The following is a 16,215-nucleotide window of genomic DNA, read 5'->3' on the forward strand; positions in this document are numbered from 1 at the left end:
GGCTGCCATTTTCTGAATAATTATATGGACAATAAAGGAAGAGGAGACCCTCTCGGTGTGGGTACAACAATACAGCACAGCTGGGAATGAAGTATATACATGGGAGGAGCACGGATCAGCTTTGCCCGGGGTGACCCTTTAGCTCAGCACTGTTTTCCATGTGAATGGCTCTTCTGGTGACGTCTGTACACAGGGCCCCCGTCACCTTCCTGCCCTCCATTCACAGGCTGCTGTCTCCCCCACATCTGGGTCAGGTGACTGCAGCCGATGTGGTGAAATTTTTTGCAACTTTATCAGATTTTGCAACCGGTTGCACTTATTTATACGTATAGCTATCAGAAAGTGCAACCTAGCCATTGACTTTAACCTATCTGTATCAGAAAATGCAACCCAACCAAACCCTATTCTCACACAGAACCCTCCCCTCTTGCTCAACTAATAACCCCCCCTGGAGGGAACAATCCCCCCTCTTGCTCAACTAATAACCCCCCCTGGAGGGAACAATCCCCCCTCTTGTTCAACTAATAACCCCCCCCCCCCCCCCCCCCAGGGATCAATCCCCCCTCTTGCTCAACTAATAACCCCCCCTGGAGGGAACAATCCCCCCTGTTGCTCAACTAATAACCCCCCCTGGAGGGAACAATCCCCCCTCTTCCTCAACTAATAACCCCCCACCCCCCGAGGAAACAATCCCCCCTGTTGCTCAACTAATAACCCCCCCTGGAGGGAACAATCCCCCTTCTAGCTCAATGGGATCTGTGGTTGCAAAAAATTACAGGCGTGTTAACAGAGAGGAGCCACGCCTACGCAGTTATACACTGTCCTCTATGGCAAGTTGCAAAATATGATAGGTAGCAAAAATTTTCACTACACCGGCACACGGGAACCTGCTGTGTGACATGTGAGCCGGCGGCACGAGGACATGTGACACACGTGCTGCAAAATAAACACAATTATCTACTCGTTCTTCCCCTCCGAGATCCATTATCAGCTGCAGAACCCTGACTGTGCTGACTGCTGAGGAGGGAGGAGGAGAGCCAGACTTATCCAATGCTGAGTGTTACTGCCTCTGCCGGTCTCTAACCGAACTAATCCATCATCATTGTCCTCTCCACCTCTAACTGCACTAATCCATCATCATTGTCCTCTCCACCTCTAACTGCACTACTCCATCATCACCGTCCTCTCCACCTCTAACTTTACTACTCCATTACCACTGTCCTCTCCACCTCTAACTGAACTACTCCATCATCACTGTCCTCTCCACCTCTAACCGAACTACTCCATCATTATCCTCTCCACCTCTAACCGAACTACTCCATCATTATCCTCTCCACCTCTAACTGAACTACTCCATCATAACTGTCCTCTGCACCTCTAACCGAACTACTCCATCATCACTGTCCTCTCCACCTCTAACTGAACTACTCCATCATCACTGTCCGCTCCACCTCTAACTGAACTACACCATCATTATCTTCTCCACCTCTAACTGAACTACTCCATCATCACTGTCCTCTCCACCTCTAACCGAACTACTCTATCATCACTGTCCTCTCCACCTCTAACCGAACTACTCCATCATCACTGTCCTCTCCACCTCTAACTGAACTACTCCATCATCACTGTCCTCTCCACCTGTAACCGAACTACTCCATCATCACTGTCCTCTCCACCTGTAACCGAAATACTCCATCATCACTGTCCTCTCCACCTCTAACTGAACTACTTCATCATCACTGTCCGCTCCACCTCTAACTGAACTACTCCATCATTATCTTCTCCACTTCTAACTGAACTACTCCATCATCACTGTCCTCTCCACCTCTAACTGAACTACTCCATCATCACTGTCCTCTCCACCTCTAACTGAACTAATCCATCATCATTGTCCTCTCCACCTTTAACTGTACTACTCCATCATGCGTACATTTGAAATCGGCGCCGGTAGACTTGGGCGCAGGATACAGCGGTATATGGCTGATCCTGCTTCTGCACAAGTCCGGGCCGATTTAATTACTATTCCCCCTCCAGGCCGACATGGATAGTGGGGGAATGAAATAATTCGGCTTCCAGCGATTGCTGGAGGCCGAATTACTATGTTTTTAAGCAACTTTGGCTCTGTCTTCTGACGGAGCCGACGTTACTCACTAAGCGCTGCAATAGGAATGATTCCTATTGAAGTCTATGGAGGCGCCGGCTGCGCCCAAATCTAGCAGCGCTGAAAAGCACTGCTCCGCTCCATCATTATTGTCCTCTCCACCTCTAACTGAACTACTCCATCATCACTATCCTCTGCACCTCTAACTGAACTACTCTATCATTATTGTCCTCTCCACCTCTAACCGAACTACTCCATCATCACTGTCCTCTCCACCTCTAACTGAACTACTCCATCATTATCCTCTCCACCTCTAACTGAACTACTCCATCATCACTGTCCTCTCCACCTCTAACTGAACTACTTCATCATCACTGTCCTCCACCTCTAACTGAACTACTCCATCATCATCAATGTCCTCTCCACCTCTAACTGAACTATTACATCATCACGGTCCTCTCCACCTGTAACTGAACTACTTCATCATCATTATTCTCTCCACCTCTAACTGAATTACTCCCTCATTACTGTCCTCTCCACCTCTAACTGAACTACTCCCTCATTACTGCCCTCTCCACCTCTAACTGAACTACTCCATGACTCAATTATCACTATCCTCGCCATATCTAACCAAACTACTCCATTATCACTATCCTCCTCTCCACCTATAACCTCTATCATCACTGTGTCCTCTCTATAATAACTCCCCCCTCTCCACCTGTCCTTGAACTATCCTATCACCTCCTCGCATTCAATTCATGTATACAAGATTTCTCACAAGCCTCACCCCTACTCTGAAATCACCTTCAAAAACACATCCGTCACTCTCCAACCTTTGAAATCTTAAGCGCTCGCTTAAAACTCACCTTCTCAGACCAGCATACACTTTAAAGCTAGGTACCCACCAGAAGATGGATCGATGATCCTACGGCGACCACAACCCGACAAACGATCATTCCCCAATCCATCTTCTACCGCAGGAACACACGACGGTACACGACAGGCTGGGGTTCTGGGATATAGGGGGTCCCATGCTATTTTTGCGGGGGGGGGGGGCTATTAATAGTTACACCCCTGTGTGACGGTCATGATCACCGCACGTTGCAGGCGGGCCACATGTAAAATTGGGGCATGGCTTAAGGTGTGGTAGGGGGGTGTCTTAGTGTCCCTTTTTCCTGGATCCAAAAGTTGGGAGATATGACGATGGCAGGAAGAAGAACAAATGCAGATGTTGAATTGTTAAAAGCCAATAAATGTACATAATCATGATGAATTTTCTAAAGGTGAAATTAAAAAAAAAAAATCAGTATTCTATTTGATGTTTATATTTTACAATACTTAAAGAGAACCCGAGGTGGCATTGTATTACGTTAGAGGGGCACAGAGGCTGGTTGGTCACACTAACACCAGCCTCTGTTGCCCCATCGTGTGTCTCAAAGACCCACCTGCTCGCCGCTATACCCCCGCAGTGCTGGCGACACGCAGCGCGTCGCCAGCACAATGTTTACTCAAGCGCTGTCTGTCAGCGCCGCTCCCCCACCTCCTCCGCATCGCCGCTACCTGCCCTCGTCCCTTCCCTCCAATCAGCGGGAGGGAAGGGACGAGGGCGGGTAGCGGCGATGCGGAGGAGGCGGCGAAGCGGCGCTGACAGACAGCGCTAGAGTAAACATTGTGCTGGCGACACGCTGCGTGTCGCCAGCACTGCGGGGGTATAGCGGCGAGCAGGGGGGTCTTTGAGACACACGATGGGGCAACAGAGGCTGGTGTTAGTGTGACCAACCAGCCTCTGTGCCCCTCTAACGTAATACAATGCCACCTCGGGTTCTCTTTAATAAAGGCTGTGGGGCGTTCTTTTGGACTTGTAGTTCAATAAATTACACACACCTGAATTTGATATACTGAATAACTTTGCATGCAAGGAATGCAATGAAGGCTAAAACATAGCTTTTAATTAATATATTAAAAAGTACTGGAGAGGACACTGACAGCTAACTAGTGCTGCCAACATACAAAATGTAAATAGTGAAGCAGTATGGAGGAGAGAGCAGTTTGGACTAATCCACTATATTGTCAATTGGGATTAGGCTAACCTCTCACACTGCATAGTCATACCTCCCAACTTTTTGAGACGAGAAAGAGGGACACTTAAGCCACGCCCCTGTCACACCCCTGATCACGCCCCTGTCACACCCCAAGTCACGCATTTCATAAGATTTCATAAGAAAAATATGTTGTTTTATAATTCAAACCACACCGGTTCTTTCTATCCTGGTTCATTTTCCTTCTTATTAACATTTTAAAATTAGTAATTTATCATTTTAAAGGATGGGAATAAAGTTTAGAGTCAAACACATTTTTAGTAGAGAAATATATATATTTACATAGAAAGAGGGAAAAAGACCTGAAAGAGGGACTAATGAGGAGGAGAGAGGGACAGGGCTTTCAAAGAGGGACTGTCCCTCCAAAAGGAGGACAGTTGGGAGCTATGGCATAGTAGATACAAAACACCCCCTATATACAACCCTACATGTTTCTAACCCTCAAAAAACCTGATTCTTTGTCAGGGGAACAAAGTGATATGTGCCAAAGGTGCCTAGTGCTAAGGTGCAAAGCTATCTACTAAACACTTGCAGTTCCTCAGTGGCTGTGAGCTTGCCATGTTTCAGGTACATAGAATGAGAGCGGTGAACTGCTAGCCTCAGCATGCCCTGGCGATGAGATGCGGTTCTAGTGTACTATCTCCCCTGCTGGTGGAAGGTCTGGAATTGGCGTGTCATTAATAATGCGTGTCTCTGATTTGGGTCAGGCATCCTCAGAGGACGCTGCCGTCGGTGTCGCACGTTCTGCTCACAGAGGCCGAGGACAAATGTTCCATTTTTTTAAAGACGAGTACATCAATTTTTTTCCCGATGAAATAAATATTGGTGGGACCTGTATGTTATATTAACCCTTCTCCATCTTCAGTTGTTTTTTCTGTCTCCTCCCCTGTCAGGGCGTAACTGGAAACCATAGAGCCCCATAGTGAAATTTTGGCTGGGGGCCCCCCCACAACAATTATAAGGCACCTTTATGCTCCACACCCCCCCCCCCCCCAAACACACACAAATGTTTTAAGTAGTCAGAGATGCCCCCAGAATTATGCAGCCCTCCTTGCACTAATAGTCAGAGGTACCCCCAGTATTAGGTAGCCTCAGGTAGGCCCCCAGTATAGGTAGCCAGAAATGCTCCCCGATATAGGCAGCCAGAGGTATCCCCAGTGTTTGATATCCTTCCTGTATGGGTAATCAGAGGGGCCCCCAAATGTACCGTAGGTAGCAAGAGGGGCCCCCAGTATTAGATATCCTTCCAGTAAGGGTATTCAGAGGGGCCCTATATGTAGGTAGCCAGAGGGGGCCCCAGTATTAAGTAGCCAGAAGTGATGTAAGTTAACTTCTCTCCACCACTCTGCTCATGCAACTCTGCACCCCAGGGCATCTGCCACAGACCCCCTTATCACTGCCAGTCATTACCACTGACACCTAGCAGCTGACACCTAGCAGATATCACAGGGTGCTTCTGATATAGTTTTAGTACCAACCTGTTGTTATCGAAGATTTCAAACCCGTATATGTCCAGAACGCCGATGACGGTATTCTTGCCATGAATCCGAGCGTCGTAATTCTTAACCTCGATAACATTATTGATCCGGCCCACTATCCAGCAGAAGAGTCTTTCGTAGAATGCCTGGGAGGAGCACAGAGGAAGCAGTGAGCAAGGACTTAAGCCTGATACACACTTTCAATTATAATTGGTCAATCTCTGACCAATATTAACACCTATACTCATGCAATTGTAGGGAAGGGAACCTCTGGCCAAGACTACTGCCACTTGGTCCAGTGATTAGACACCATAAGATCACTAGCCTGTGTGTGATAAGAATCTGGGAATCTTTTCTGAAGGAAGGTCTACAACTTTTTTTCAACTGTGACTGCTTTGTTTGTAAAGTTGTACATGAAGTCATCAGAACTGCTGCAGTGTGAGAGACAGATGTTTTTTTATAAACCCTAGGGAGCAGGGACAGTGTACAAATTCCAAAGTGTGTATGATTCCTTATCTGCGTGGTAGACACATGCAGTCAGCATAACAATGGTACGAGAGTAGAATGCGTTTCCTCTCCATGCCCTTAGCTGTCGTTCTCTCAAACTTTTTTCCCCACGGGGCCCCCTGTGGCTTCTGGGCCCCCCTGTGGAGGCATCCCTTGCAGGGTCTATTGTTACAACACTGAGGATAAGCAACAACCCCCTCCCTCCCCCCCTTTTGTGTGTTTTGATATCCCCACTGAATTTTAATGTATATGTAGGAGTGTGACTGCACCACACCCTGCATTTTACTTTGTAATTTATATTAAAAGTGTATTGATATTTTTTACAGTACCCACAAGGTATTGTGTAATTATTAGACTATAGTTTGCAATATTAACACCTCCATGTTGTATGAAGGTCAACAGATATGGAATACTATGAGCAGATTGTATAGGTAATCCCTCACATGAGGGTCAACAGATTTTCAATACTATGTGCAGATGTTTATGGAAGCTCTCATACTACATAGAGATGGTAAAATTGGTCAGTGATTGGCCAATTATTAGACTATATTGGTAGGTGAACAGAGGCGCCAGAAGGATAAAAGTACATAAAATTTTTAAAAAATTGCTGGGAGGAAGTGGTGGACTCGCCTCCGTTAAAGCAGACACCAAGGACTGTAAATATATAGATATACACATTTATTGAAAATACCCCAAAGATGCAACGCGTTTCGCGGGCACAGCCCACTTCTTCAGGCAATAAGCAGGGGATAAACAACAGCAATTCAGTTATAGCAAGCAGAGCACCTCTGTCAATTCAGTGGTTACCTAGGTGGTAACCCGTGTTTGTGAGTATTACCATCTCACTGTTTCATTTATCCAATCAATTTTGACATACTACACCATATTGGGCTCTCGATTTCTCTTCAACTTTAATTATAAGACTATAACTATGATAGGGATTAGACTGTGAGCTCCTCTAAAGGACAGTTAGTGACATGACTATGTACTCTGTAAAGTGCTGCAGAAGATGTCAGTGCTGTATAAATACATAATAATAAATATTTGATAGAGGAGTTTAATAAAAAAAAGTGGCAGACATTACAGTGACGTCCTTGAGGCTGATGGTAGAAATAGGATGGGGAAACATTAAGCACAATGTGTATCCTAGCGACTAGCAGTGCTGCTGATGCTTGTCTGAGTCAGTCATATGTCTCTTTCAGGCACTGATTTGTCCCTGAGAAATGAGCAGGCTCGGCTGCAGGATAAGAATGCAAGCTACAGTATGATGTTAAAGGGAATCTGGAGTGAAAATAACCTTATGATATAATAAATTGTATGTGTATTACAGCTAAGCTAAGATATAGACCATTAGTAGCAAAAGATATGAGTCTCATATTGTTTCCTGTACAGGAACAGTTAAAGGGAACCTTAACTGTACCTGAAATAACAAGTTTCACTTACCAGCCCCTTGCAGACGTCATGTTCCCGCGCCGTCACTCACCGATCATGCAATCCTCCGCCGTGGCTTAGTTTCGTTTTCGGCGTACGTACGGAGTATGGGTACAGTGCAGACGCAAGACGGCCACAGGGACGGGAGCACGATCAAGGACACACATGGCCAGAGCCGCGCAGGCGCACTGCTCGGTGAGTGACTTTGCAGGCACAGGATGTCTGCAGGGGGCTGGTGGAAGCCCCAGGTAAGTAAAACTTTTTTTTCAGGTTCAGTTAAGGTTCCTTTTAAGAAATGTCACTGGTTATCTATGCAAAAGAGCTTCTCTGAGCTCTCCAACTAATTTAGTCAGCTACAGTGCTATTTTCTGAAGCACTTATCGCACTACAGGGTTGCAGCGTCACCCGGAGGACGGAGGGAGAACTGCAGCGCTGGATCCCAGTGAGGTGAGTAAGTGCTGGGCTGCTAAAGATCTCTCTGCACTATGATTTTGTCCCTCTTTTAGGGTCTTAAAGCCTGCAAAAAAATTGCACCACTTTTAAACCCTAAAATCCAGAAAAAAACATACTGCCAGAGGGGTTAAATTCTATGTCCAGTCTCCATTGCAGTCCACACATTATAGCGCGTTATACAACAGACCACTGTGAACCTAGCCTAACTCTTTGTAGCCAGCACTGCAACACTACAGCTCTGCAGAGTCTCATTATCAATTTTTATCTAGTTCCCCCAGATCACTATGTAATTAACCAACTACCCTTCCTACACGCTTCCCAAGTTTATGAAAATCTTGAATAAAATAAAAAACAAAAGTTTGCTTTCTTAAAACAGAAAGAATTTGCGATAATTCAGGTTGGAGTGAGCTTGAGATGTCTCCTAGGGCATCACTGCTGAATATATGCAAATTAACCATTGTTACCCTTAGAAGGTAAACACACCTCCAGAACCGCTGGAATGCAATGATGTGTCAGCTTGTTAATTTGTACAGAACCATAATAATCCAACATGCAAACAGACTGTTTCGGATTGTTTGATCCTCATCAGTGCATGGCATGGATTAATTTGGCTCTATGCAGTAGGGCTTGTAACACCGAGAGGCACAGACTAATCAGCAGGCTCATGGTGACCCAGAACTCATTGGAGTGTGTAAGGGACTACAATTGTCCTAAAAGCCCCCTTACTAAGATGTTAAGAAAAACAAAAGTTTGCTTTCTTAAAACAGAAAGAATTTGCGATAATTCAGGTTGGAGTGAGCTCGAGATGTCTCCCAGTGCATCACTGCTCAATATATGCAAATTAAAAGAATAAAAGAACAGAGAGAAATTGCTCCTCAGTACAGGAGATGGGAGGTTGACATGGCTTTTCTAAAGATATAGCACTGGCTATGAACAATTCATCTCTGATTGCAGTGGTAGGAGGTGGGCGGGACCAGGTGAACAGTTAATCTCTGATAGCAGTGGGAGGAGGTGGGCGGGATCAGGTGAATAACTTAAAGAGAACCCGAGGTGGGATTTAATTATGTTAGTGGGGCACAGAGGCTGGTTGTGCACACTAACACTAGCCTGTGTTGCCCCATGGTGTGCCTCCAGGACCCCCCTGCTATACCCTCCGCAGTGCTAGCGACACACAGCGTGTCGCCAGCACAATGTTTACCTATGCGGTGTCAGTCACCGCCGCATCCTCCTCTCCCTGTGTCATCCTCCCTCCTGTCCCTGCATCATCCTCCTGTCCCTGCGTCATCCTCCCTCCTGTCCCTGTGTCATCCTCCTGTCCCTGCACCACCCTCCTGTCCCTGCATCACCCTCCTGTCCCTGCGTCACCCTCCTGTCCCTGCGTCATGCTCCTGTCCCTGCGTCATCCTTCTGTCCCTGCGTCATCCTCCTGTCCCTGCGTCATCCTCTTGTCCATGCGTCACCCTCCTGTCCTTGCGTCATCCTCCTGTCCCTGCGTCATCCTCCTGTCCCTGCGTCATCCTCCTGTCCCTGTGTCATCCTCCTGTTCCTGCGTCATCCTCCTGTCCCTGCGTCATCCTCCTGTCCCTGCATCACCCTCCTGTCCCTGCGTCATCCTCCTGTCTCTGCGTCACCCTCCTGTCCCTGCGTCACCCTCCTGTCCCTGCGCCACCCTCCTGTCCCTGCGTCACCCTCCTGTCCCTGCGTCACCCTCCTGTCCCTGCGTCATCCTCCTGTCCCTGCGTCATCCTCCTGTCCCTGCGTCACCCTCCTGTCCCTGCGTCACTCTCCTGTCCCTGCGTCATCCTCCTGTCCCTGCGTCATCCTCCTGTCCCTGCGTCATCCTCCTGTCCCTGCGTCATCCTCCTGTCCCTGCGTCATCCTCCTGTCCCTGCGTCATCCCTCCTGTCCCTGCATCATCCTCCTCCTGTCCCTGCATCATCCTCCGGGCCCTGCGTCAACCTCCTGTCCCTGCGTCAACCTCCTGTCCCTGCGTCAATCTCCTGTCCCTGCGTCAACCTCCTGTCCCTGCGTCAACCTCCTGTCCCTGCGTCAATCTCCTGTCCCTGCGTCAACCTCCTGTCCCTGCGTCAACCTCCTGTCCCTGCGTCATCCTCCTGTCTCTGCATCAACCTCCTGTCCCTGCGTCAACCTCCTGTCCCTGTGTCATCCATCCTCCAGTCCCTGTGTCATCCATCCTCCTGTCCCTGTGTCATCCATCCTCCTGTCCCTGTGTCATTCTCCTGTCCCTGCGTCATCCTCCTGTCCCTGTGTCCGTGTGTTTTGGCTACTGCGCATGTGTAGCGGTTGGGACAGGAGGAGGACGGGGCCAAGGAGGGGCGGGTGTGAGTGCGTGCGGGTATGCGGGCGGGAGTGCATGCGTGCGTACTTGCGGCGGTCATAGGGGCGGAAGGGGGGGGGGGGTTTGTGAGGGACTAGAGCCCGATATATTAACGGGCTTGGCCCACCTAGTAATGAATAAAATTGCTTATCTTTTTTTTTTTTTTTTTTTTTTTTACAATAGTCATTTATACATGATTTAGTCAGTGTTTGCCCATTGTAAAGTTTTTCCTCTCCATGATTTACACAAGTGGTGACATCTTTAGTCCTGTCAGATGCAGAGAGTTCTGAAGCCAGAACAAATAATACCTGCTCTCCCAGAATGCTCTAGGGGCTCAGACACACCATAAGCGCTTTTCTGAGTGCTTTTTAAAAATCACTCCCATTCACTTTCATTAAAATCGCAGTAAAAATCACGGTAAAAAGTGTAAAAATTGCCGCGATGCGATCGCGTACGATTTTACGCATACGCAATTGCGCAAATGCAGCAATTTTTACTGCGATTTTAATGAAAGTGAATGGAACGATTTGGAAAAAGCGATCAGAAAGCACTGATCAATCGCAAGGGCTCAGAAAAGCGCTTATAGTGTGCCTGAGCCCTAATGGTGGGGAGAATTCCACATAGCCTAGGCTAAGCATTACTAGGAGGGCAGGGCTACATGCCAATATAAAGCAATATATAGCTATAGGAAGTGTTTCCCACGCTGAAACCAGGATAATTAGCCTGAATAATTTACACCACAGGGCCTTTTTCAGGAATGGTAAATTGCACTAAATCTTCCATTGGGTCTTCACTGGGAGATTGTGCACTGAAACGTATATTTCCTTTTACCTTGGCGAAGGCTTCCCTGGCGTACGCTGCTTCTCTGATGCTGTGCCCCTTCTCGATGATCTCTCTCCCGCCTGTCGCCACCGTCCGGTACAGGAGCGCCTTTCTCACCGCCTCGGAATCGCAACTCGTCAGTTCGGCAATGTGGTCAACCAGCTCCTCGTTCTCCAGGACCACAGAGTCCTCGTCCATTGCAAAGTTCATGTTACCCTGTGGAGAGGGAGGAGACGGCATCACTGGAAAACCTGCTGAGGAAGAACTACGCATTTTGCAATGTAAAATTGCATCAGACCTCCATTTGGAAAACCTTGCTGATCAAAGCTTTTTATAAAGGAGCATACCTTTAAAGGAAAACTGAAGTGGGGAGAATATGGAGGCTGCCATATGTATTTCCGTTTTAAACAACCCCAGTTGCTTAGCAGCCATGATGATCTCTTTGGCTGCAGTAGTGTATGAATCACACCAGAAACAAGCATGCAGCTCATCTTGTCAGATCTGACGATAATGTCAGAAACCCCTGATCTGCTACATGCTTGTTCAGGGGCTATTGTTAAAGGTATTAGAGGCAGAGGATCAGCAGGGCTGCCAGGCAACTGGTATTGCCTAAAAGGAAATGAATATGGCAGCCTCCGTTGCCCTTTTTGCTACAGTTGTCCTTTAAATGCAGCCCAGTGGGGTGGGAAAATTGTTTGCCGGGGGTAAAAAATGCAATATTTGGGCTCAGATGATCTGCAGTTACTCTATAGACCTTTTTACTGGAATATATTTATTGTATTGTTATATTATTGTTTAGTTTAATGTATTGAAATGTTCATCCCCCCATCTGTTTGTTCCCATCTGGCAGCCACCGCTTGTCACACACACTCTAGCCACCATGGGTGAAGCAGATGCTGATGGGGGCACGTGGCTGCTGTAGCAAATAATAAACTGGGCTGGCAAGATGAATCTTTTGTGCAAGTGTAAGGCACAGAGGCACAGCGGGGTGGCAGAGTGGTGTAGTGGCCAGCGCTCTTGTCTCGCCCTGCTCGGCATTTAGGAAGGGGCATACTGATTGCCACCATTTGATGTTGCTTAGTTCAGTTCAGCTCAGTTCATTCACCCCCTACACAGTTCCCTGGTGTCTAGTGACCCCCCTCCCACCCCCATACAGTTCCCTAGAGTCAGTTGTCCCTTTCTTCCTTCCTCATATAGCTTCCCTGGTGTCCAGTGGTTCCCCCTCCCTCCCCAATATAGCTTCCCTGGATTAAATAGAGGAGAGGAACAGAATCCTGGCATCGACCACAGACAACAGTTCAATAGCACCTTTATTTCATTACCAACAATCCCGACAGTAAATACAGTGTAGATGGCCTGACAACCGTTTCACTGGTTAACACCTGCTTTGTCAGAGGCAAGAAATAGTTGCTATTTTTTGCCTCTGACGAAGCGGGTGTTAACCTGTGAAACGGCTGTCAGGCCATCTACACTGTATTTACTGTCGGGATTGCTGGGACTGAATTAAAGGTGCTATTGAACTGTTGTCTGGGGTCAGTACCAGAATTCTCTTCCTCTCCTCTACTAAGTGCAAAGCTGTAGGTCTGGAGGCACGACCATTGCACCTGCTCACCTGCTCCTCCCAAGTGAATCACAAAGGACCGGCACCGCTGTCTTGTATTAAAGCTCTTTATTGTATTAAAGCCAGGCTTTTGTGCAGTTTGATGAAGGTTATTGCAACTGAAACAGCAATCTGTCACTGCTGCCATTTTGGATCAATAAAGAGCTTTAATACAAGACAGCGGTGCCGGTCCTTTGTGATTCACTTGGACTGAGCTCCCCTGGAGGCACAGGGAAGAGGCCTTGGCATTTTCTGGTTTGATCGGTGCTCCCTTCCTTCTGTTCCAGCACCGACTCCTCCCAGCATTGCCAGCAATCTAGTGCTGATCAAACCCTCTACAACTCTACCAATAGCTTCCCTGGTGTCTAGTGGCCTGTGTTCTGTATTTCCCTAGCCCTAGTACATACAGCAAAGTATGGGCACAGTGTTAGCCATGCTGATCACCTCCTCTGGGTGTCCCAACAATGTCTGGCTATCCATTATAGTTCACTGCTCATTGTACTGTCCGGCATCTCAATTTCCTTACGCCGCATGTAATCATGTGACCCAGGAGTAAAACCAAGCACTACCTGCTACTGCTGTGCCCATCATATGCTGTATATACTATGTCTGTGGGAACATAGGACAGGAAGACAAGCCAGGACACAAGGGGGGTAGAACCCCAGTACAATACCTCCCAACCCGGGACAGTCCCAGCCAAATCGCGACAATTAAGAGGTATGCCACAATGGCCAGAAACTGCTCTGGCTACTGTGAAACCTCCTCCCAGAAGATACTGTGAATCTTGCCTAAGAAGATCATCTATTTTTTTCTCTGACCAGGGAGTCAAACTCATGACCTCATGCTTCACAGGGAGAGGCAGTACCCCCAGGCCCTCTCAGCTGATTAAGAAAAACACCTAAGAAGCTTTCAAATGCAGATATACAACTTTGCCCTTTTTGACATTATCTGGTGTACACTTTACAAAAAAAACAAACAAAAAAAACAAAAACACAACAACAGAGGAATTTGGTGGTGATGCAGTCCTTTCCACTCACCAGGTGTAAGATGGCGGCCAGGATCTTGTACACAGAGTCCACCTCTTGTTGGGTAAAGCCGATCACTCGCATGGAATCCACCACCATCTTGTAGCTGGACTTGTCGTTGATGATGCACTGACAACACAGAGAGATGCAGACAGAGAGGTCAGGCCGTCTGATAAATACAGCTACCTGCTGCTTTCAGTCCAGCACCCCAAATACTGGCTCATTTCCTTCCTATAAAAACTTTTTTTTTACATTTATTTTATAAAATTACAGGAATAAGCCATTTAGAGGAATAAGCTGGTTGTATATTCTTTCCTTTTTCTTATTCTTCTGAAGGGTGCTATACTAGCTGTGGTGATATATTGAGCTGCTGATGATATTAGGGAATACAGGAACATATTTCTGTCATTTTTCTGTCTGCTATATCTCACATGTGTATTCTGCTTTGAAGCGATGGTCATCTGGCTGTACTACACTTGCATCTAAAGAGGACTTCAGTGAATAGAGCTGGGGTAATCAGACAATGGCAGAAGTGAAGTGTTGAAGTCATTGACACTTGAAACGTTTACACTTCTGTTGAGGAAGGCTGTTAAAGCATTGTGAAGAACTCTAGACTAGTCAGGAAGAGTCTCTTCACCAAAAGTTGACATGTGTGTTAAACACTATTTCATTGTGAGGAAATTGAATTATTGGTGGAGGTGCAAACTATACTGTAACGATCGGTGTAACACAGAGAGGATCTGATTACCGGTGATCTGCAGTATCACCGAGAATGCAGATATATACCAGATTATTGATGATCTGCAGTATCACCGATAATCAGATATATCTCTAACCTCTGGACACCTGAGTGATAAGAGTGTTTTGGTACAACAGTAATACTTTGAGGATCGCACCTGGAAGACTGGTGCAAGAGCAGATAGGAATACTGCTCGGCAACTGGTTCCTTCCGTAGTCTGGACTCTCCACGGGGAGGAGTCAGACTGACAGTGGGAAGGACAGAACGTGAGTGACACCAATGGAGAAGTGTCACTGACAGATCTGCGAGCTATCTCCTAACAGGAGAGATAGTTCTCGAGGTCGGACAAGCCAGGTCATAAACACACGGACAGATAAGGTACAGAGACAGGAGGCAGGGGCAGAATCCAGAGACTAGCCGAGGTTTGGCAACAGAGTATCAGAATGATAAAGGTACAAAATCAGAGATCAGAAGAATGGTCAGGAAAGCAGAAGGTCATAACAAATAATCGACAATGCCTAAGCTAAGGTGTGAGTTCCTTGGTCGTCAACACCTTGGAAACTGATCTAGAATATAATACAGATAATAACAGACTTCCTAGACTAAGGTGTGAGATCCTTGGCCATCAACACCTTGGAAACTGTCTAATAACACAGATACTGACAAGGTCTGAGTGCTACCACGTAGTGATCGCAACGCCAGACACCAGAGAAATGACCAGCACCCAGTATATATACACCAGCGCTCACTAGCGCCTCCCCTAAGTGCTGGACCAATGGAAGTTGCTGAAATTGTCAGCTGACCGGCTTGGTCAGCTGACTCCCTTCTGACTGTCATAAAGGCTCTGCCTCTCTGCGCGCGCGCGTCCTCCTGAGCCAGTGTGGACTATCAGTCCCAGCCACACCAGACATGTGTTGTAATGTGTCAGCCTGTTTGAGCGCGGGGGCAGCCGCACCGCCAACCGAGCATGCGGCGGTTTCCCCGCGCTCAGCCACTGTGTCAGTAGTAGTCCTATGCGTACCAACTGCCGCGTCGGACGCGGACTCCGCCGCCCGGACCGCTGGGCATGCAGTGGTTTCTCCGCGTTCTGTCCCGCTAGTGGATGCGTGCCTAAACACTCCAGATGCCATGCTAGACGCGGAATCAGCCGCCTCACTCTGAGTATTTGCGGCGGCTCTTCCGCGTTTTCTCACATATACCCTGTAAATTACATCTATGGGAAGGGGTTGGAAATCTCTGCAGACTTTAAAAACGGAGACAGGAAAAAGCCTTAATCAAGTTTTCACCTGGAGTTGAAAAGCCTCACTTCACAATCTTTTGATGTATAGACTTTTACCTGGAAATAGAATTATGTCTGAGATTTAATTAAAAACTAGCTCCTCCCCTCCCCAAGGAAGTTGCAGCCTCCAGGCGTATCTCACAGTATAAAACAGCAGCTAGGATAGCCACAACTTGTAGTTCTTGGAGATAGCACACCCGGCTAGAACTAACCTGGTTCCTTACCAGAAGTGCGTACTCCCGCAACAACGCCAGATCGATACGCTGGTACGTTTATTTCCCCATTTATTTTGGTAAGCAAATCGCTTTGTATGTATTTTTGTAACTTTTATCTTTGTAACTTT

The 16,215-nt window shown here is 47.2% G+C and overlaps 1 protein-coding gene across 2 annotated transcripts in view; it reads right to left on the reverse strand.

The window, feature by feature from the left end:
• The window catches only part of LOC137518023 (unconventional myosin-Ig-like), a 221,986-nt gene that overhangs the window by 159,114 nt on the left and 46,657 nt on the right, over positions 1 to 16,215 (reverse strand). For both annotated transcript variants that reach the window (XM_068235194.1, XM_068235195.1), the window contains exons 7-9: positions 13,867 to 13,983; positions 11,239 to 11,445; positions 5,679 to 5,824 (exon numbers count right to left, since the gene is read on the reverse strand). In XM_068235194.1, coding sequence (XP_068091295.1) covers positions 5,679 to 5,824; positions 11,239 to 11,445; positions 13,867 to 13,983 — 470 coding nt within the window. The remainder of the gene's footprint in view (positions 1 to 5,678; positions 5,825 to 11,238; positions 11,446 to 13,866; positions 13,984 to 16,215) is intronic.

The sequence above is a fragment of the Hyperolius riggenbachi genome, chromosome 5, assembly GCF_040937935.1.
Source record: "Hyperolius riggenbachi isolate aHypRig1 chromosome 5, aHypRig1.pri, whole genome shotgun sequence".
NCBI classification, from domain to species: Eukaryota; Metazoa; Chordata; class Amphibia; order Anura; family Hyperoliidae; genus Hyperolius; species Hyperolius riggenbachi.